The sequence below is a fragment of the Tripterygium wilfordii genome, chromosome 22 (genome assembly GCF_013401445.1).
Source record: "Tripterygium wilfordii isolate XIE 37 chromosome 22, ASM1340144v1, whole genome shotgun sequence".
Taxonomy (NCBI): Eukaryota; Viridiplantae; Streptophyta; class Magnoliopsida; order Celastrales; family Celastraceae; genus Tripterygium; species Tripterygium wilfordii.
The window spans coordinates 1,211,807-1,233,914 of record NC_052253.1 but is presented as its reverse complement, the minus strand read 5'-3'; the positions used below and the strand labels follow the sequence as shown (position 1 = coordinate 1,233,914).

General features: G+C 38.1%; 4 protein-coding genes across 7 annotated transcripts; 1 reads left to right on the top strand and 3 right to left on the bottom strand.

The window, feature by feature from the left end:
- Positions 1-1,063: 1,063 nt before the first annotated feature.
- LOC119992263 (putative pentatricopeptide repeat-containing protein At5g09950) lies at positions 1,064-4,953 on the bottom strand. Its single transcript, XM_038838961.1, has 2 exons — positions 4,793-4,953; positions 1,064-4,699 (listed from the first exon to the last, which is right to left on the bottom strand). Exon 2 carries the CDS (start codon positions 4,644-4,646, stop codon positions 1,374-1,376), a length of 3,273 nt encoding a protein of 1,090 aa, XP_038694889.1. The 5' UTR covers positions 4,647-4,699; positions 4,793-4,953; the 3' UTR covers positions 1,064-1,373.
- Positions 4,954-7,648: 2,695 nt separating this feature from the next.
- LOC119992087 (alpha-1,6-mannosyl-glycoprotein 2-beta-N-acetylglucosaminyltransferase-like) lies at positions 7,649-9,622 on the bottom strand. Its single transcript, XM_038838710.1, has one exon. The coding sequence runs from the start codon at positions 9,092-9,094 to the stop codon at positions 7,802-7,804; it is 1,293 nt and encodes a 430-aa protein (XP_038694638.1). The 5' UTR covers positions 9,095-9,622; the 3' UTR covers positions 7,649-7,801.
- Positions 9,623-12,928: 3,306 nt separating this feature from the next.
- On the top strand, positions 12,929-18,252 carry LOC119991624 (acetyl-CoA acetyltransferase, cytosolic 1-like). Of its 2 annotated transcripts, XR_005466246.1 has the most exons (16): positions 12,935-13,085; positions 14,034-14,103; positions 14,317-14,415; positions 14,492-14,665; positions 14,771-14,876; positions 14,952-15,090; positions 15,457-15,534; positions 15,617-15,682; positions 15,815-15,900; positions 16,237-16,336; positions 16,480-16,590; positions 16,690-16,731; positions 16,963-17,049; positions 17,213-17,317; positions 17,700-17,774; positions 18,031-18,234. XR_005466246.1 is itself a non-coding variant. In XM_038837990.1 (15 exons), the coding sequence occupies exons 2-14, from the start codon at positions 14,064-14,066 to the stop codon at positions 17,300-17,302; spliced, it is 1,218 nt and encodes a 405-aa protein (XP_038693918.1). In that variant the 5' UTR covers positions 12,929-13,085; positions 14,034-14,063; the 3' UTR covers positions 17,303-17,317; positions 18,031-18,252. The 2 variants fall into 2 exon arrangements, 1 of the variants encoding a protein (XP_038693918.1); XM_038837990.1 differs by lacking the exon at positions 17,700-17,774 and having other exon boundaries at positions 12,929-13,085; positions 18,031-18,252.
- LOC119991625 (indole-3-glycerol phosphate synthase, chloroplastic) lies at positions 18,098-22,068 on the bottom strand. Of its 3 annotated transcripts, none has more exons than XM_038837991.1 (10): positions 21,569-22,067; positions 21,128-21,376; positions 20,856-21,032; positions 20,219-20,293; positions 20,054-20,098; positions 19,811-19,975; positions 19,322-19,400; positions 19,130-19,212; positions 18,916-18,984; positions 18,098-18,751 (listed from the first exon to the last, which is right to left on the bottom strand). In XM_038837991.1, exons 1-10 carry the CDS (start codon positions 21,731-21,733, stop codon positions 18,656-18,658), a joined length of 1,203 nt encoding a protein of 400 aa, XP_038693919.1. In that variant the 5' UTR covers positions 21,734-22,067; the 3' UTR covers positions 18,098-18,655. The 3 variants fall into 3 exon arrangements, with proteins under 3 accessions (XP_038693919.1, XP_038693921.1, XP_038693920.1); XM_038837993.1 differs by having other exon boundaries at positions 21,128-21,437; positions 21,569-21,710; XM_038837992.1 differs by lacking the exon at positions 20,054-20,098 and having other exon boundaries at positions 21,569-22,068.
- Positions 22,069-22,108: the final 40 nt, after the last annotated feature.

The window sequence follows — 22,108 nt, the reverse complement described above, 5'->3', positions numbered from 1 at the left end:
AATATTGAGATTACCAACTCTCAAAAGTGTGTTTTTCTGTGCCAAGTATCACTCTTCAAGGCAATTCCCCAATCTCCAGCAATTCTTGGAGATCTTAAGGTATTCCACGAAATCATTACTTGTCCCTTCATCTTCCAACCAACTTTACAACTGTGTCCAACCTTTACCAAAAATAAGGAATCATTTACTCCATGCTATTTAGCAGGCAACACAGCATGTTTGCTTAGCCACATAATCAGCTACCCAATATTCATCTAGAATCTGCCACAAGAGAGAGGGATATAGACACAAACCCAATTACCCAAACAAACCATTCTTTCTTGGGCCCATGTCTTTTTAAACAAAAAAAATTGAGTAATCAGTAACCACCTAATTCAGTATGTTTTTCGGAGTTCGAATGATTGAGTGGGTAAAATAGGCCGAATCACGCTGGTGACAGATAATATTGGATCAAAACTCACATGATTAGCGGCTTAGAAGTGGGTTAAGTCCATAGAACCAAGATTTCACAAATAAATATTCAAACCTCAAGTGTTTGTATATCCTAAGTCTGAATAAATAAGCAACTATCAGCAAGAAGTGAAAGAGAAAGAACCTGGTCAAAATCTTGTCCATATACAAGGCACAAAATGATGTGATCAATGTCAAAAGTAAAGATGAAAACCATATTAAAAAACAAAGAGAAAACAAAACATGGGATTAGTAAAATGACAATGGAACTGGCTTGCCAGTTGCCACCCACTTAGGTTCCCTTAAGCCTAAACAGTAAAACATATGAAATCAACGGGCAGACAAGTGGGAGACAAAAATTTAACAGTATATGATCCCCTCACCCCCACTGCAACCCACAGTTTTTTGTGGTTTTTGTTGGCTTATCAACTAATCATAATAAAAAAGTTTAGATTGACAAAGACATCAAGTTTAATATTCAGTCCTATTGAAGAAAAACTGAAAATTCTAATTGACCATGGTTGTGGTTACTAGTGAAATGCCTCTTTACGTCTTTAAAGGTTCATGAGGAAAAGAAAAAAAAAAGGTTCAAGAGTCAAAAACTTCAGAAAAGAAAGACAAAATCAATGAAAGTTTCATTCATTGCATTAGCACCTCTCCAAGTATAAATAACCAGGACACATCACTTCAATCAGGCCAAAATTGGTAATTGGAAATGTGTTAACTTAAGCAATTTAGTGTACAACAATGCTGATCCTCATAGGACTATACAGGGAAAAGACTGATCCATGAGTTAGGCTACTCTGATGATCTAGCTTGATTTATTCACTCAAAGAATGATGAAGCTTCTTTTTCAAGTTTCTCCATATTGGGATCCTTGATGAATGATGAGCCTCAAAAAACTAATGGGGATCATTAAAGAATTACCAGTAATCATGGCATGAACACTCACCATCTTCAAAATGATGAAATCTGTTGGAATCCCTGAGTACTATTTGCCTACCAACAACCTTTGATATATATTTGAAGGCTGTATGGCAATCCCCGCACACCCGAAGATTTTTCATGATCCTAATAGGCATTCCTGAATTGCGAGTCAGAACAAAAGCAACTGCAATTTTCTCACTGTGAAGGCTCAGGAGTTCTTCCTTGGTCTCCACATCAAGATCATACAATGCATATTTTGATTGTGGCACATATCCAGCATCCCTTATTTTACGGTTGAGTTCCTTGAGCTTTTCATAGATCTTGTCTTTCTCCGGGTGGGATTTGTCCCCGGCAACAAAAACATGGACACCATCTTTCATGGTGACCCAGCTACGCCCAGCTTCCTTCTTAACGGCTGCCTCCCTCATAGCCCTCCTAGCCTTTGCCATATCATCCCATTTGCCTCCAGAAGCGTACATGTTAGATAGAAGCACATAGTTCACAGCATTCTCTGGTTCCATTTCTAAAAGCATTTCAGCAGCCCTCTTACCCAACTCCGTGTTGCGACCATTCGATCTGCAGCAAGCCCCTAACACTGTCCTCCAAACAAGAACGTTTGGCTTCATTGGGATGGTATGGATGAAACTTTCTAACTTGTCAAGTTCACCTGCCCGCCCAAGAAGATCAGCCATACATGAAAAGTGCTCCATCCTGGGAGCCAATCCATACACTTCAGTCATAGACTTGAAATGCCAGAATCCTTCATCAACCAACCCAACATGGCTACAAGCTGATAACACTCCCACAAAGGTGACATGATCTGGTGACTGACCATCTTGCTTCATTTGTGTAAATAGCTTTAGAGCTTTGTCCCCATCTCCATGACGAGCATAGCCTGATATCATTGAATTCCAAGAATAAATGTTCCGCACAGGCATCGTGTTGAAAAATCTCAATGCATAATCTATTCTTCCACATTTGGAGTACATGTCAACAAGTGCACTCCCAACCACAACATCATATTCTAAACAAGCTCTAATTGCACAAGCATGGACTTCCATACCACGCTCTAATGTTGCTTCGGAGGCACAAGCACTAAGAACAGTAGCAAAGGTGAAACCATCCAATCTCTGACCCCTCTGCATCATGAACCGGACCAAATCCACAGCCTCAGGCAAGAGCTCATTATGAACGTATCCAGAAACCATGGAACTCCAGCTAACTTCCTCTCTTCTTTCAGCCATCCTAGAAAAGATTTTCTCACATTGGTCCATCTTTCCACACTTACCATAGCTAGTTATAAGTGCATTTTCAATAGCACTGTCATTGACCATATCGTGTTTTAGCAGTAGAGTGTGTATCTGGTGGCTTAATTCACAGAGGGAGAGAGATGACACTGCAGCAAGAACATTTATGAAGGTAACTTTGTTGAGACTCCATCCAGCTCGCATCATTTCCAAGAAATATTCAACGGCTTCAGAAACTGATGTCTCTGAATCAGCCAATGCCCTAATAACAGAATTCCATGAAACTTGATCATGATCCCACATCAAGGAGAAAATTTTCTGGCATTCAGCAAGGAATCCACTTTCTGCATATAATGCAATGAGTGCATTCGAAACTGAAACGTCCAAATCAAGGCCCAATTTGATCCCATCACTGTGCAATTGCTGTCCCAAAGTGATCCAACCCAAGCTCGCACAGGAACTCAATGTACTTATCAACGTGAAATTTGACGTCGTCAATCCGGTCCTCCTCATTGCACGGTAGCTCTTGACTGCATCTTCAAAACACTCATTCTGGTCAAGGCCAGAGATCATGGAATTCCATGAGACTGAATCTTTACTAACCATGAATTTAAATACTGATCTAGCATCACTGATAGCCCCGCATTTAGCATACATATTAATAAGTCCATTTCCGATCGCAACCACAGAATCCCTTAACCCAGTTCGGATTACATATCCGTGAACTTCTTGACCCCTTCTTCTCCCTCTGTCCAATGCAGCAAACTCTGCAAAAGCACTTAATAGAATCACATAGGAATCACTATTGATGTCAATTAAGTTTCTCAACTGCACAAACACTTCAGCAGCTTCCTCACCACGCTTCTGTCTGACAAGTCCAACCATCAAGCCATTCATGGAGACTGCATTCCTTTGGCTCATAAGCTCATAAACTTTTCTTGCATGATCAACCAACCCAAACCTTGCGAATCCACTAACCAAAGCACTACCCACATACAGATCTGAAAGAAATCCAGATTTTTTAACCCTTCCGAGCATCTGCTCAAGCAAGCACAAACCTGAACCAAGGGAAGACCAAGCAGCAGTTATTAAACTGCCAAAGGTGTACTCGTTAGGTTTGAAACTGAACCCCAACCCCCCCTTTTGCAGGTTTGAGAACAGCTCAAAAGCAGAAAGAACATGTCCACGTTGTGAATAAACTGAAATAATTGAATTACAGGACACTGAATTCCTATTGAGTATCTCATCAAAAACACGGCGAGCAAATGCAATATAACCCCAGAAGCTCCCATACATCGATATTAGCACATTACTGACCACAACATCACATGCATAACAAGACTTTGAAATTAAACCATGAATTTGCATTCCAAAATTAAGCCCGTCCAGTCCAAGCTCCTGGCAAGCTCGAAGAACGCTGCCAAAAGCATAAGGACTAGGGAAAAGCGCCTCACGAAGCATATTTTTGAACACTGTAAATGCCCTGCTTGACATGCCATTCTGCGTGTATCCTGATATCAAACACGTCCAAGTTACAGTATTCCTCTCAGGCATTCCATCGAACAGCTTTTGTGCTGATCCCATATCACCAATTCCTACAAATACAATAATTAGGGTGTTGCACAGGAAAATATCACTAGCAAACCCATGCTTTACAATCTGCAGATGAAACTGCTTAGCCTCCTTTGGACAACAAGCACCCTGATGCTTATCGAACAAATATTCAGCCATCTCAAAACCTTGGTGCGAAACATTTAAAGAGCAAGGCGAGTTTTTTATTTCAATTTGGGTAGTTTTGTATTGATCAACCGAGTTTTGCAATGGGATTACATGAGGACGAGATACATTGAAACGCCGATCGATTATCTGGGTTTTGTAGAGGAGAGGGTGGTTGTGTTGTTGAGGAAGAGAAGGTGAGGGAATGAGAGTGGAAAATCGGTAATCTATTTGATTACATATTGTAGTAGATTTCGAACTGTTGGAGAGTCGCTTGTGACTGAAAGCGAAGAAGCAACGAAACATGGCGCAGCGGAGCAGGTTTGATACATGCTTTTGGCGCCGTTTAAGCAACGAACCTGAAAAATCAAAATGTAACCATAATTATCTTTAACCGCACTAAATATACAGAAATTCTTCCGATGACCTATTTATTGAGATTTATCTTTAACCTAGTTATTATTAAGGATCGCGCCGCCTCCGCCGTGGTCGTGTTGGTGGAGATTGGAGTTTGAATCGCTTGGTGTTGGTGGGTTTGGGCGGCTCCGTCGAGACTACTTGGATGGAATACGGCCAAGGTTATGACATATTATATTAACCCCTTTTTGGGTATGGAAAGCCGTAATCCTCCTCCTTCTCAGAATTTAATTATTTTTGTGGGAATACATTCGAATGATTTAAAAATATTTGTTCAATCTAGAACTAAATAAGGTGAGGATGGCTGATAAAATAATAGAAAGTTTTGATTTTGGCAATATTAGGGCGAAATATGATCGACGCGTAGTGCTACGACGGTCAATATATAGATCAATGCCCAACATTCAAGAAATGTTTTTGTTTCTCTCACTAAAACTCATGACCTTATCTGATTGGCGTTTGCGTACTCCCTTCTCCACCTCCACGAGATCATTCTCCACCTCCACGAGATCATGAGTTCTAGCTACGACTGTCAACATATAGATCGATGCCCAATGTTCAAGAAATGTTCTCGTTTCTCCCACTAGAACTCATGACCTCATCTTATTGGCAATTGAGTACTCCCCCCCCCCCCCCCCCCCCCCCCCCCCAAAGAAGAAAAGTTCTGATCTAGTGTATTCTTTGAGCCATTACTGAGACAAAAGAAACCAATAACACAAAGGAACTTCAATGGCTAAGCATTTCTTCCAAACCAATTGATCCAGAAACGCGGGAAGGCAAGATTTCTATCATCATCTCCCAACGTTATTTCAAGGCAACATATTAGAACCGATTAATCCTATCAAATGCACCCAAATCTCAACAGGGAATGATTAACCAATGCAACTGACCATTCTGGCACTTTGATTCTCCGGGTAGCAGAGGCATGAGTTTGTCCAATGACTCCAATCATACCATCACCATGGATATCAAAATTCTCATCAGACTAGATGACCAGTCGATCGAACGGCAGCATGGATAACAAATTTCATCATGAAGTGACAATACTGTCAGATTTTCTCATACCCTCCTTTATATTTATAAATGCATAGAATGAATGACTATAATTATACTATTATGTATAGACGACCAGAAATCAACTCAATCAAAGGAGAATGTACACCAAGGCTACTCACCATTTAACACAAATGGTGACAGCACAGTGCTAAGCTTTGCTGTTACTCGGGTGTGGCTAGCTAATAAGAACCACTTCATTCACTATCAGTTGCTGGCCATTGAGTCACAGAGCAAAGGACACTAGAAAGTACATACAGCTCATACCCAGGTTTAAAAAAAATTCTTTCTTCCACAGATGGTTCTTTATGAACACAGAGTTGGAGTACAAATCGATGTCGCAGACAACCAGCTGTAGTTCAATGCGAATGCAGAATGTGATCATCAATTATCAGAGCAAAAAATGGAATGGCTACAGACTGTAGCCTACAGTATTAGAGGGTGCTTACAATCGTATAAAACTTCGACAGCAACAAAAGCAGTCTAAATTCTGAAAATTTTGGGATCAGCAGAGTTGCACGCATGTAAGAACTAATGACAGTATAAGGCAACCAGTATTGGTTCACCATAACAGATTGATTCACCATAGCAAAATCAAAAGCTTTTATTCTCCAAACCGCTTTGAGATACAATAATATTTGATCACTTTGTGAGCGCAAACCTAAGAATGCAGTGATGTAAAGGTATTTTCTTTCAAGAGGAGTTGCCTTTTATATCAAAGATAATATAGATTCAAAAGTTAAAGGCTCGATGCAAGACATGATTGGAGAAAAAATCTCAAAGAAAACACTAGAAATGTGAAGCTAGAGTTCTAAGAAACAATAACGAAAACGTTTCTCCATAATGCTGGCATGCTACTGCTAAAAACTGTATCAGCTTGGCTGCTAATAAATTGCTCACAAATTTCTCCACTGGTTTGAAGAATAATCATTCAAACAAAATGAATTTTCAAACAGCTCCAGTTCCTGTAATGTTCCAACTCCCAACTTGCTATGGTTTATCCTTCCAAGTGCTAGGTAACTTTCATCAAAGCCTTTGATTTTACAAGAAATAGATAAACAATCAATGACTTCACCATCCAACATAAAGGCTTTTCTTTTCTTTTTTCCAATGTTGTTTCAATGTTTCCCTAGTTTGTAAGTTCAAATCAGTCACAGCCATGATTACTGAAATGAAACAAAATCACCTTCCAATACTCAATACTCATTTATATCCCAATCCCTGCTAAATCACATTGAAATGTCACTTCATGATTATATATATGAAACATGATGCCAATAAACTTATGACAGTTATACTCGCTTGTTCTTTCTTAAGTATAGAATCTAAAAGGTATTGTTTGTAGCCCCCCTAACATGTCTAAGTAATAACAATCTTAAATGAAGCTTTCTTGAAACCAAGTTTTTGTTCCTTGAACCTGTGAGTTAAATTTTCAACAATGACTGAACAGTAGACAAGTTAGGAATTTAAATTAATTTCTTTTCCTGGGACAGGCAAGTAAGTAGATGAATACCTGAATATTCTCAGCTCTACTGTTAAAACTGAATGAGATATCTATTTCTTAATCACAATACATGCAAAGAAAAAAACTGTTTTACACTTCGCATACTTATGCATAGATACATGCCGACAAATATGTATATATGGAAAGGTAAACAACTCCTATGCGCAACACTCCTGCATTGGGCGGGGTCGGGGACATGCAAAATGCACGCTGACATTACCCCACATAATATGTGAAGAGAATGTTTCCAGGAATTTAACCTGTGAACTCTAGGTTGCACCTCTGCAACTCTATCACTGAGCCACATGTTCGTTTGGCCACAAATGCACCATAATAAAAAGAAAAATCTAATTTCATTTCTAAACCGTTGTGAAAAAAAATAATTCAATAAAAAAGATATTACGAACATATAACTGCTACAAAATAAATCTCCCGAAACTCACCAGATACAACAAAAGAGTATAGGACTGGGCCAAATCTTATGTCTTCAGGCAGTATAACCAATATTTGTGGAGTGATACATGAGAGCAAAATTTAAGCACAACTGACGGTCTCTCTCATCTCCCCAGCCTCCCCATCCCTTGAACCCAGCACGATACCCTTGCTGAAGCTCATAGACCCGCACGCCCCATTTTGATACAATGTTGGGAACCTTGTCAGCATCTTCTACCTGAATTTTAACCTTACTGTTATCAATGCAAGCACCTTTCTTCTCATGGCCCTGATGCAAACCACACTTTCCAAAGTGAACCGCACTAGTACGGGGCCCTCGTAATGAATAAACGGGAGCACCAAAAGAGGGATAAACTGTTGCCCACATTGTTATATCCCAATTATAATCATCAAAGAAGCAAAACTCTCTCGCCTTCCTATGAATTTTTCTCCACACCGTTCGATTAAATGAATAGCCCACATTTCCCATCTTCTCTGCAATTAAGGTATCCTTCCCTTCTCCTCTTGAGTTTACATCAAGAGGGGCTAAATTTGCAGCATGGCAATCAGGGCATTTCTGAGGTTTCAGTGCTACAAGTCTTTGTAAGTTTCTATACGCATTGGGAAAGATGAAATGATCCTCCTCTATGAAAAGAATATGACCAATGCGCCCGCGGGTCTCCTTTAATCCATCCCACACTGTGTTCATCATCCACCACCAATGGTGCTTTAGCGACACTATCCTCGGTGACCTGTGGTTCCCATATTGATCAGGGGTCCCATTACAGTGCTTCTTTCTTGCATTATCCTTATCCTTACAGTCAGCAGGCGATTCACCGGGAAAACTATTGGGAAATACATGGGGTGAATAAACGGCAAATATCTGCTTCACTTGGCAAAATTTAATACTGTCCACAATATTGTTCATTTCTTCGAAGTACCCATCATGGCTAACTATCAGTAAAGTCTCACTAATTCCTTGTACCTGAGACAAGCTCTCTACAACTATCTTCAGATACTGGGTTCGATTGTGTACATATAGTACAATAACTATGTGATCCTTTGCTAGATTTGGGTATAAATCTCTATTTCTAGGAGGCAACTGGTTTAGCTTTTCCAATTGAATTGAAAACTTATTCTGCCAGGGGAGGTTAAGTTTTTCTTTAATCTGTGAATAATTGTAACTTCCATCAAAATACTCATTTACTTCATCTACTGCTGTTGCCACTGAATGTGTTCTAAGTAGAACAATCAGTAGCAAAACCGCCAACAATGTAAGTGAAACTACGGACAAGAAACGGCGAGTAGCCGCATCTCTGATCCGAGTTCTCTTGCAATTAATAGCCATCAAACAGATAACACACAAATCATCAAACACCTCACTCGGCAGTTACAGCAACATCAGTAGAAGATTCAAAATAAAAACTTGATGTCCAAATGCGGTCAAGCATCAAAGACATCACCAACCCATTTGAGAATAGACTGAATAAGTAAAAGGGCAGGTGTCAAAAACCTCAAATCTGCACTCCAAAGATCAGAGCATCAGGAACTCCCCTAAATCCAAGCCCGCCAAGATGAACTGTAGCTCTACAAGTTGCTCATCGAATCTCTTCAATAAAACCCGAGCGACAAGAATGAATCAGAGGCTAGTAACGCTGTACAAAGCGATCATCAAGCATAAAACCAGGAATTAGGGATACAGACAATATAAAATGTGAAGAGTTCGAGGACTTGTTGGTGAAAGAAATAGATTAACAATATAACAGAGCAGAAGAGACGAAGACTAGGATAAGTGTTTCCTGTGGGAAGACTGGCTTTGATGCGGAGAAAATGGGGAAGTAGGGCCACACGGTTTGTGGTTGCAATCTCTTTGTTGTGAAAACAAACGGAAACTTCAAGGCACGTCACTTTGACTGCAACAACATATATGGAAAAGACAGAAAAAAGAAAAACAAAAAAGCAAAAAACAGGAGATTTCTGTGTCTTTTTCCATTTTTGACCTTGGGTTGCCCATTAACTAAAACAATGTAATTAAATATATCAGTATTTTTTGTCTCACTATCTCTAATGTTAAGATTGACGCACATAATCTACATGAAATCATATGCGTTCATCTCCATATTTATGTTAATTGGGACAAAAAATATCAGGATTTGATCTCTAAGACTGCTATTTTAATATTCATCTTTTTTGGAATTAAGTACTAAAAATATCATTGATGGCTAATGGGTGGACTGGTTGGGTTTTTTGAGGGATAATAAGAATGGTAATTAGAACCCTGACTTGTAATTAAATCTAACACTAATATATAGAATAGGGTGTATAAGTTGGTGATGCTTAATGCTCAAGTCAAAGGGAGAATATGAGGACTATTTGGAATTGATTAGAGTTGACTTCAACCAATAGGGTTATACCATGACCTATTCCATGGTTTGGTAGGCAAAACAAGTTTGGGCAGCCTTTCAATTCATGGGTGGTTGTTTTCATTATGATGACGTCCACTTTTCCTTGTGGAATATTCCCAATATAACAAACAAAATAAATAGAGGAAAATATATTTTCATTATGTTAGATAAGTTGGTCTTATCAAAGAAAATTATTATTGTGTTCAAGTGTTCAATGACCCAAGTTTTTCTCATAAAACCAAACCTAGGGCATTGGCATTGGCATTGGCAGGGCACCACTCAATTACCGAGCAAATTCACCTGACGACAGGATAAATTTGATCAAAATCTAGTATGTGGGCACAAACTATGTTGATTGTTAACCCAATCCAATATTAGGAACCACGAAGCTCATGCTATAATCTGATAAAATTGAGGTCCAACTAAGTAATGCAGCGGCGACCTCGAGATTCTAAATATATTAACGTTAAATAATTTTAATTATATTTAATTAAATACATAAATTATAATGTTAGTCGGTGGGTTGCAATCTTTATCATGGGCCGATCTTAAACTTCGGAGAACCACGGAAGGCCTCCCACTAGAGTAATCTTTATAATGGGCCGATCTTAATATTTACATATTGTAAATTTCTTACGAAGCTCTTTTTATTTAACTCGTCTCGTCATGCAGTCCATCACTCAATTCTCAGATTTCAAGGAAAATCTAATGTAAAAAAAAAAAAAAAAAAAAAACTGTATTTGGACGTTTGTGGGAATTACGATACAAAAAGTTCATACAAACCTCTATATAAAATTTCGGACTAAACAAACCACTCTACTTTATATTTTCGTGATCTTTAGAGTTCGTTTGACAGACAATTTCGTCAATAACATGTATACTATAATATATTGTGATAGTATATATGTTGGTTGGTGCACTATATGTATATATGAGATGCTTCAATAGAATTATATGGTTTACTTTGACAATGCCATGTAAAATTCAATCAACAATCATATGGATTCCAGTGTTTTTTTGTCTCCACTATCCTAAATGTTGAGAATTACGCACACGATTTCATGTGAGACATGTGGGGGTCATGATTTCACGTGAAGCATGTGCTTTGGGACACAAGATTCAAAGAAGAAGGGATATATTTAATTTGCTTATTCTACTCTACTCTATAGTCTATTCATTTGATTAATGAATTAGTGGTCACGTACGCAAGGAGTATTGAAAACTAGGCTTAAAGTCAGAGTCGTGAATCACTACTTAAAATATATTAATTTAGAATTAAATGTTGAATATGATAATTGAAGTTGGTGAGAGGGCCTTTGTCATTGAATCCTAATTCCAAATTTACTAATTAACTATGTTGAAAACTCGTATTCTGTCTCTCCTATCTTTTTTTATTTATTTTTTTCTTGACCTTTGTTCAAAACTTCAAATTCAAACCCAATCTATGACAAAAAAATATAATAATTAGGAGAAAAGGAAATATAATTTAGTTGGTAAATAGAATTACAATTTTATTTTAAATACAATGAGGATGCTCGAACTCGAGACTTCTATAAGATTATAACACGCCAGCCGTGCTTCTCCATACGATTACAGTTGATTCCGTGAAAGTCTGTCAAATGTCAAGTAAAAAAACAGTTATTTCTGCAATTATTTTGTTGAGTCAACATGGGTTTTTAGTCAGCAATTATGGTAGCCACCTAAATTTGGTTGAGCGAGGACAAGTGCATGAATATGACAATAATATTGAAGGCGGTTGTCACCAACAGCGCAGCGATAAACACTGAATTTAAGTCAAGAAAAGGCAACCACAAAACTGATAGTGTAATGTGTCGAAGGCTGATGATCTTGACTAATATTTTTGTTTTTCCATTTTTGGTCTAACCCCATGCAATTATGTCATAACTTAACATCTCCATATATATCAATAATATTATCCGTTTTGAGTTGTTCGGTTTCTAAAGATACATCAAATTTGTGCGACTTTATTTTTCATGAGCCCAATTACTAATGGATGAAACCTAGTTATTACAGGCTAACGCCCAACTCACTAAGCTCACGAAAAAGCCTTATTATATGTTAGGGGGTGAGTTTGGTTTATAAAACACTCTTTTGTATCTTACCCAACATATGTAGGATTCGTAACAAATTAAGTATTAGAAATTTAGAACAACATACCAGTTTAACAACATGGGTAAAATGTGAATTTAACATTAACAATTTTTTTTATAATCGAGAATGATATCATATACATTTGTCGTTTGAACATCTTATATGAAGTTAAACTCGAATTGTCATACTAGTACGCATAAATTTTGTTCACATAGGGTAAATTAAGCCAAACTCAGAACTTCTTGACTCTATATGTTTAAAATCGATTTAACATCGCTTCAATACCAATAAAATTGACCGGTCTAACTGATTTTGACCAACGAAGTTTTATTTTAAGTTGGATCGTACCGGGATCCAATACCCGGTTTAACTCCATAGAACATTGGTTTTCGGACCGAAAAATTGGGGACATGCAGAGATCGTGAATCACATGAAATCGGTTCCTGGGCACCACGTGCTCAATGATGTGAGGCCTTTTTCTAACTCTACACCCTCTCACTCCGTGAATTTACGATTCTATCCTTTCATCTCAGCCCAACGCAGCCCTGCCTGGCGCCTGCAGCCCACACCAACTAAGTCAAAATTGACCACTATTTATGAGTTTAAAAAAAAAAAACTCTGAATTAGTAAACGAAGGAGTAAATTGACAGATCTGTCAATAAAATAAATAAACAGTCGTCCTTGCCGGTTGAGCAGTTCGGGCTCCCTCTCGCTCTATATAATTTTACTCCATCACTGCAAACCTTTCAGCTCACATTCTTAGACTCTCTCTCCCTCTGAAACTCAAGAATTCTTGCTCCTACAGTGCCTCAACAGAGAGAGGTAAGAAACTAGTATCTCTTTTCTTTGATTTATTGTCTGCTATTCACTTGGAGGCGGTTCAATTTCCTTGCTAGTTCGTATCACAATTTCCCGCACTTTCTCCCCGATTTTCTCGGCATTTTTCTCGGAATCTAATCCATGCTTACGCATTTCAGCTCTTTCTACTTGATCTTTCATGTTGATTTGCGCAATCGAAGCTTTGGCCTATTGATTTATGGTTTAGCGAGAGTATACGAAAAACGATTAAAACGCAGAAATGATTCCTTTCTCTTAGTCATTAGATCTAGTTCGGTTCTGTTAATTCTCGAGTGTTCTACATCTCGTGTTTTGTTCAATTCTGTATGATTTCTGAGAAAAGTTTGTGAAGGCAAAAGCGATCGCTGCTTTGAATTTCGAGTGTTAAGTTGATTTGATTTCTTCTGGAAAATTGAATAGAAGTACCTTAACCTAGTCATGTTGTTAATTAGGTTAGCGTTTACTCAGAAGTCAGATGGAGCTTTTGCTGTTTGTATGAAATGTATGTTGTGATTCAAAGTCAAGGTCACAAGCTTTAATTCCTAGGAAGAGATACGGTTCTACTGTGTTTTTCACAGCCAAAAACCTGCGTATCATTGTTTTATGTTATTTGTAATTTGTGTAATTATATCTTCGTTGGCTTCGTGAATTTGAATCAGCTGTGGCAAGGTTAGTTTAGGTTCGATCTATCATTTCTAATTGTAAATTTATCTTTTGACATTCTCTTTTTCTTAGTACTTCTGTGGAGAAGATAATACTTATGGATAACTTGGACTTATCTTTGTTCGATATGTATTTAATTTCCATCATGCTTTTGCTGTGTAGTATGCTAACATAATTTCCCCTGCTTAACATGTCAGAGATAGAAATTTAGTTGTTAAGAGTTTACGTGATTCATGTATCTGAAACTAATTGAAGTTTCAATGTGTGCAGACTGCAGATTCCTATTCGCAATAAAAGTCCATGGCTCCAGTGGCAGCTTCAGATTCAATAAATCCTAGAGGTGCTGCATTTGACTTACTATGATGAATCTGAAAATTTATGTTCGGTTTGTTAAACTCTACAATCGATCTTTAATACATAGCGGTCATATAAAGGGGAAAAAAAAAAGAAAAGAAACTCAACCGCTGGTGGTGCTTGCTCATGATATGCAGCGGTTGCTATGATTCTTTTCGAGTTGTTTGTATTGTTTTAATTGTTAGTTTATTTCTTACAGATGTCTGCATTGTTGGCGCTGCTCGTACGCCTATGGGTGGATTTCTTGGCACACTTTCATCTCTCTCTGCCACCAAGCTTGGATCCATAGCTATTGGAGGTAAGATTGCAACCTGTTATCTGCTGTTTACTGATGGTGTAATATCTGTTTTACAAAAATTTTTCCTATTTTGTAGCTGCTCTTAAGAGGGCAAATGTTGACCCATCACTTGTACAAGAAGTAATCTTTGGTAATGTGTTGAGCGCTAATTTGGGGCAGGCTCCTGCAAGACAAGCTGCATTAGGTGCTGGAATTCCTAATTCTGTTATCTGTACCACTGTTAACAAAGTCTGTGCATCAGGGATGAAAGGTTCGTGCTTAATCATCTGATTTCATTGTTAATGTGTTTATTTTTACGTTGGGAGTAATACTAATAACACATTGTTTTGCATAACTCTTTTGTCCATCATTACAGCGACAACGCTCGCAGCACAGAGTATCCAATTGGGTATCAATGATGTTGTTGTGGCTGGTGGCATGGAGAACATGTCTAATGTGCCGAAATATCTGGCTGAAGCAAGGTTACTGTCTGCCTCACATGCATTGTTCTCTTATTTTGGAACTAAAAAACTAAGATTCTCTGACATTCTTAACAGGAAGGGATCTAGACTTGGACATGATTCACTAGTTGATGGAATGCTGAAAGATGGGTTGTGGGATGTTTATAATGACTGTGGCATGGGAAATTGTGCTGAAATTTGTGCTGATAATCATTCTATTACAAGGGAGGACCAGGTATATTGTCACTCCCATCTTTTTCATTTATAGAGTTTGCATCATCAGAAATGGTGTATGGGTTATTTATGTTGCCTTTTTCTTTGATAATGATTGTGTTGTGTGTTCTTTATTTCTGAATGGACGCTCTTTATTTCTGAATGGATGTTCTTTTTCCCCTCTCCCTTAGTAAAAGAAGAATCTTAATTGAAAATGTTATGTGGATTGTTTTCTGTTTCTTTCATCTACCTTATTGTACATTGGAAGTTTGATTCAATCCTAAAAATGTCAGTTGTATACAAATAATTTTTGCGTCTTTCATGTGGCCCTTTATACATTCATATCCCTCAGGGCCCCTATCCTCACGTGTGTAGCATGTGTATGCAGGATGACTATGCAGTAAAGAGCTTTGAGCGTGGCATTGCTGCCCAAGATAGTGGTGCCTTTTCTTGGGAAATTGTTCCGGTTAGACATATTGCTTTGAGTGGATTGATTCTTACATTGTGTTCTTTTAGTATTATTATGTACCTAAATCCGAACCATTCAGGTTGAGGTTTCTGGAGGAAGGGGTAGACCATCGACAATAGTTGATAAGGATGAAGGATTAGGGAAGGTAAATATTACTTCAGTGATTATGAAACCAATTGCTGTTATGTTTCTTAATTTGTTTTTCCCCCCTTCCCTAAGTTACATCTTGTCCTTGGCCTAGTAGTAAAGTTGTTTCACCTTCCTCTCATGATGTCAGTTCGATCCTGCAAAATTGAGAAAGCTCCGACCAAGTTTCAAGGAGACTGGAGGCACAGTTACCGCAGGAAATGCATCCAGCATAAGGTCTCCCTTATCATTCTCTATTTAATCATTTATTCCTCTCTGTTTATGTAGACCAAGACCATCTGTCTATATCTTTGTTGAAAATCAATTCACGAGGTTTACTTTTTCAAATCATTATCCTTTGAGTAACGACTTACTAGTTTGGTGTTGGAAGCTAACTTTTGCTAGATTCTAAGCAATTAATTTTTGAGCATTTACCTAATGAGTTATTGTAGTTATAACTGGTTCAGTTTCTAGAGTTTCAGTGTGTATGGAGTTGTTTATGTATTTGTTTTATAAGTTATGCAATGGGACGACACCGAGCTTTTACTGAGATGATATTGCTCCTTTCAACAGTGATGGTGCTGCTGCATTAGTGCTTGTGAGTGGAGAGACTGCACTCAAGCTTGGGCTCCATGTTATTGCAAAGATTACGGGATATGCTGATGCTGCTCATGTACTAAACATTTTATGACTATTTTGGAATATAACTTTTAGAGTGACTGCTAATATCGTTATTAAAAAGAATTATGTTTTATCTTATTATTACATCTTCAATCTTATTAACTTGCCAATACCATTTGATAATATTGTGTGCAGGCACCAGAGTTATTTACTACGGCACCAGCCCTTGCAATACCAAAAGCTATCTCAAATGCTGGCTTGGATGCTTCTCAAGTTGATTATTATGAAATTAATGAAGCATTTGCTGTAAGTTTTCAACAGTAGCAGTTAATCTGATCTGGAGCTGGATATGATATGCTTATCTATCTCCAAGGCCCCAAAACTCAACGTGGTTTTTTTGTGCAGGTTGTGGCTCTTGCAAATCAGAAACTGCTTGGACTTAATCCTGTGAGTGCTTGAAATTATACCTCACATATTTCCTCTGCCTCCCTCCGTGTCTGTTTGTACCCATGCTCTCAAGTAGAATTACATATGCATGCATGTGCAAGATTGTGTTTCCTTTCAACTCTCTGGCACAATCTTATATGCTTTCTGTGAACTATGTTCACTCCCTATTTCATTTGTGTAGGACTGACCTTCTTCATTCTTGTTGGTTATGTACTCTTTTTTTGCTTACAGGAAAAGGTTAATGTACATGGTGGAGCTGTAGCGTTGGGACATCCGCTGGGTTGTAGTGGAGCTCGTATCTTGGTCACACTGTTGGGGGTATCATTCTGCTGACATACTATTTCACTTTGCAATCTGTCTAAATCTCCATTTGTGATGTCAGCTTGTTAAATCTTCTTATCATTTTCTCTCTTCCCAACTTCTTGTGTATTCAAATAAACTGACTTGTGACATTGCAAATGAAAATGTCATGGTATTGTAGGTACTGAAGCAGAAAAATGGAAAATATGGTGTTGGTGGTGTCTGCAACGGTGGAGGAGGGGCATCTGCACTTGTTGTGGAGCTTGTTTAAGCCTTTTCATGTCTGGTAAGTCATGCACATCACACTAACAAGTTGCTACTTTGCATAATAAATCACTGTCTGGACTGCATTCTGGTCATTGCAACAAAATTATATATCTCGTTTTTCTTTCTGTAAAAAAATTCCCAAGCTTTTTTTTTTCTTGGAAAAATTCTGAAATAATTGAACCAAAATTGTTTATAACCCGAAGTCTGCAAATGTTCTCTCTTGACATCAAAGTGCATTCATATGCCATTTTTAGTCTGCTTTATTAGTCAAATGAATTCGAACTCTTCTTTTTCACCAAACTCGATATTGATGAAGAGATGATAGTCATGCGTTTTAAAATGCACTGAAACAAGTTTTAGCTGGTAATAATTGTAATGCTGCTTCTCAATCTGTTTCTAAGGTGAAAAGGATCATTTTTAGATATTGAAACTCCATAGTCTCCATTTCTGCAGAACTCGAACTTCTTGATACACATGTAAGTATGAAACTGATAATTGATGCAGACACCTTCAAATGAACTTTAGCTTCTCTCTCTCTCTTTTTTTAAAATATTATACGGCCTCTGTAACTGCACTTGCACATACATGCAAAGCTTTAAGATTCTGACCAATGCATGTTACAAGTATTTCAGTCTAGCATTTGTTATTTTGCGTTGCAAAATATCAAGTCATGATTTACTGGCAAACATTACACCAGATATTAACATCCGAGAAATTACTTCTTCCTTTCAGGCTGGGCGTGATGATCGGGACTTTTAGAATGTCGTGCATTTGCCCTCCATTTATTTTTATTTTTTTGCCTTTTTGATAGTACTCTCTCCACGAATAAAGTAAAAAGTGTATTTGTCTCGTTTTCATAGTTTCATTAGGAATAATTCCTCATGTTTTACTCTCTTGGTAGCAATTTATTGGACAAGGTGGAAGATAAGAATCTTATTATGTACATTGGCTTCTTGGAAAGGTTTTAAGGCTGAGTTGGTAAGAACGAGGCCAGACGCGTGTCCATACGCACACCCAACAAATCTCCATACGTTCCACACTAGCCCAATCAGTATCCATACTGGACTGATTGTAACCAATGAGCCTAATAGGCCATATTCCACTACTTAAAAAACTATTATTGACTGATTGATAAAGACATTTGCCCTCTTTATCAATAGATTACAAGTCCCTCATCTAAGTAATGTGGGATATTCATATCATAAGTAAAATCGTGGCAAACGGTAGGGTTTCTTGAGTGAGCACGTGACAACTGTGCTTCATAATTAGATTTACCTCTTTATGCTTCATACATTTTAATGTAATTTGAAGCATTCTCAAGGCAGGAAGTGCAGGGACGATAGATTACAAAAATTTCCTAAGTTAAGGTCACAAAGGAAATGTCTCTACCGAAGAGTCCAGTTATACCCTTTGCGGGATCATCTTGTTTCACAATTGACTCCCCAACCAATACCTGTAGAAAGACGATAAGAATTGGTTTTCAGGTCAGGTTCGGAGCATATGAAAATCTGCAGTAAAAGGACTTTTTCATCCAATAAATCATAAAATATATGTGCTACAAAATAGAAGCCAAACTTCACATCTGGAAGCAATGAATCTATAAGTTAAATAACTCACTGCTTTTACACCGGCTTCTTGGACATAGTTAATGTCATCAGGAGTGAATAATCCAGATTCCCCAACCACCTAAATTCCAAAATAAAAGAGAGCCAACAAGAATAGTATCACCAAGAGATTCAATATATGATACTCTATTAACCAAGAGAAAGTATAATACTTGTTGAATATTTATTATAATCAATAGGCATACAGCTTTTAATACGACACTTACAATTATGCCCTTTTCACGAATCCTCTGACCACGATCTCCTTCGAGGAGCTTTTTTGTGTTACCAATGTCAACCTCAAATGTTTCTGGGAAAAATATCAGATTACACCAAATTGTGACAGAGAATATAAGTATATCGATCCAATGAAATTTGGAAAGGGTATGACATCATCTGTAAGAGTTTTGACAAGTTACCAAGGTTGCGGTTGTTGATGCCTATCAGCTCAACACCCTCTATTCCAAGAACACGATCCATTTCCCTCTCATCATGCACCTAGGAATCAATACCAGAAGCAACAACAAAGCATTCAACATTCTAAATCACAAGTAAAAACTGCTATCTCGCTTCATATCATAAAACAGCAGCAGTAAAGTTTTGTGTTAGTCCTCAGATTAGAAGAACTAACAGGTAACACGTCGTCGAAAACTAGTATAAACCAACGGTTATGACTACACAGAAATTCAGGCCTTTCACTTTTAAATGAAAACTTATTGAAGTTTTTAATGTAATTCGGCTTCTAAAATAATGCATGAACTGACAGTTAAGATGTTCAAAGCTTAGTCAAGGCCATCTCACTCCAAAAAGAGGAATGTATCACCAGCTGAAGCAAATGGGATCTCTGACATGTTCTTAACTAAAGCATACAATATTAACTAATAATGAAAGATAATAACTGTTCAGACCTCCACAAGTGCAGCCATTCCAAGCATCATGCAGATCTTAGTCATGTATCTGATGTCGAGATTAGGCAAAACAGCGGCAATTAAAAGAATTGCATCTGCACCTTTAGTTCGAGCGTAGTATATCTGCCATGCATCTAATATGAATTCTTTGCAAAGTAGAGGACACTGCACATATTGCAAAAATTAACATTATCACAGATAAGCATGCATCGATAAATCAACTAAAATTATCTAGAAGCAGACCTTCACTCCAGCACCCCTTATCGCCTCCAAATTCTCAAAGCTTCCCTTTGATGTTAATATCAAGTCAAGTAAGAGGAAATTAACGAATGATTGTTCAAATATTCAAATATCTAGCGATCAAAAGACTGTAGTTTCAGGTTCAAAAGACCAACTTGGCATGCTTACCTGAAAGTACTTTTTGTCCGTCAAAACGCTGATGCATGCTGCTCCACCTTTTTCATAACCTTTTGCAATTTCAACCTGTCATGAGAAACTCTCAAATCACTGGAAACAAACAAGCAAGCGGAAAAAAATGATATGAATTCCTGACTTCGTTGATGCTTTCCTTTCATCAAGACTTTCAGAGGCCACCACAAAGTGGATATTGTCTCTCCGTGCCACATTATTCAAACTCTTCTAACTTTCTAACTGAAGTCATTTCAAAATTCCAGTATCTTAGAAGCAGAGTATCGTTTCAAAGACGAATTGAAGGGTGAAATGGTCAACTTGATCCTGACAGATGCAGGACTATAACTTGGCGGAGGAAAAAAAGGGGAGGAAAAGAACAATGCGGCATTGTAGTTAATGACTACCTTTGCTTAAAATCAAGCTAACAAAGACTCAAACCTTTTCGCATTGAATCTTTTCTTTTCTAAAAGATTTCCGCATTGATGCAACTAATTGCAGAAATAAATTAGCAGAATATCCAGATAGGGACAATAAAAATATGGCTCTTTTATTTTTTGGACCATAGTAAGACATCAGCTGATCAGGTTAGGAATTGTATATTAATGACAAAAAATTCAGGGGAGTGAAAAATTACCGGATCAAAATTCTCTCTCAGGATCCCTCTACTAGGAGAGGCCTTCTTCACTTCAGCAATCAAACCAGGTAACCCAGTTCGTTGATGGGCGGCCTTGAGAGCTCCAATGAAATCTCTTGTGGGAGGAGCATCATCAAGAGCTTTCTTCAACGCATAGAGAGGCCTTCGTTCTTTCAACTGAAATAAAAAAGGAAAAGAAATACTATGATTTTTCACATAAGGGTACATGACAGCAGATATCTTTCTTTAATACTCTAAAACAAGAAAGCCACCTCAGAGACTTCCTTGTCCTTGTGCCATATGATCTCCTCAAGTATGTTACTAGGGGTGTTGCCCTCATTCTGCAACCGAAACTCGAAGGGTCCCACATAGTGAACTGGGGATCCTGTTTGGGGCCTTCTCCTTATACTTATGCCCTGGCTAGCGGCAACTTCATCTTGTAACATCCCCACTTCCCACTCCTTTACTTTGAGGACGTCAGCTGCTTCTTCCTTCTCAGCGGCCCCATCCTTGGTTTCCGGCTATGATGACAAAATTAGAGGGTGTATTAGTTTGCTTCTCAATGAAAACTCCCATCTCCATCTAACACAGCACATTCAAGAACCGGAAAATAATTAGAGCAAGGAACTAGCTTTCATAGACAATCTCCAAGTACATAAAATAAGCCAAAAACGAACTTATTCATATAATAAACGAACAGATGAAAGGAAAACCTGTTGAGCTCTTATCGGGCGAACAGAGAGGGTACGCCCCCTGCCGACGACCATTACAGTTGCAGGAATTGACCTCTTGAATGGATGACAAAGCCGGTAATTGAGCGACGGAACGGCCTGAAACGAAACCCTAGGTGTCATTCTAGCATAAACCAATCCCTCCATTTCTGTAAATTGAATTTCAATACAACCTAAGACAATCCAAGCGAATGACTTTATATGCGAGATTGCGGGGTTGGCGCCCAGTGATTGCAAAGCAACCGGTCGTTGACAAGGCGGCAGCGACGAGCGAGGTGAAATTGTAGTAATAGCCAGATTCTGTGCCTCTATTGGATTTTGAGTATCCTTACCTAACTAGAAGAGGAGGAAATCGAAGAGCTAGTTAACATGTTTATCTCAAAGGGTTAGGGGATTTCTTGGTAATGAACGTAGCTGGATAGATGGAGATACAGAAGAATTGGGTGAAGTGCCTGGCTCCAACGACGATGCAGTGTAGTAAATGATTACTAGTAATCCTAGTCCAGAAGAAACAGATACTGA

Excerpts from the sequence above, each read along its gene's own strand:
- LOC119991625 (XM_038837991.1), bottom strand. The coding sequence starts at position 21,733 with ATGGAGGGATTGGTTTATGCTAGAATGACACCTAGGGTTTCGTTTCAG. Across the intron at positions 19,976-20,053 it reads TAAGGGGTGCTGGAGTGAAG|TGTCCTCTACTTTGCAAAGA; the intron begins GTCTGCTTCTAG and ends CAATATGTGCAG. Across the intron at positions 19,401-19,810 it reads GAATGGCTGCACTTGTGGAG|GTGCATGATGAGAGGGAAAT; the intron begins GTCTGAACAGTT and ends ATTGATTCCTAG.
- LOC119991624 (XM_038837990.1), top strand. The coding sequence starts at position 14,064 with ATGGCTCCAGTGGCAGCTTCAGATTCAATAAATCCTAGAG. Across the intron at positions 14,416-14,491 it reads TGGATCCATAGCTATTGGAG|CTGCTCTTAAGAGGGCAAAT; the intron begins GTAAGATTGCAA and ends CCTATTTTGTAG. Across the intron at positions 16,337-16,479 it reads GATATGCTGATGCTGCTCAT|GCACCAGAGTTATTTACTAC; the intron begins GTACTAAACATT and ends TATTGTGTGCAG.
- LOC119992087 (XM_038838710.1), bottom strand. The coding sequence starts at position 9,094 with ATGGCTATTAATTGCAAGAGAACTCGGATCAGAGATGCGGCTACTCGC.
- LOC119992263 (XM_038838961.1), bottom strand. The coding sequence starts at position 4,646 with ATGTTTCGTTGCTTCTTCGCTTTCAGTCACAAGCGACTCTCCAACAGT.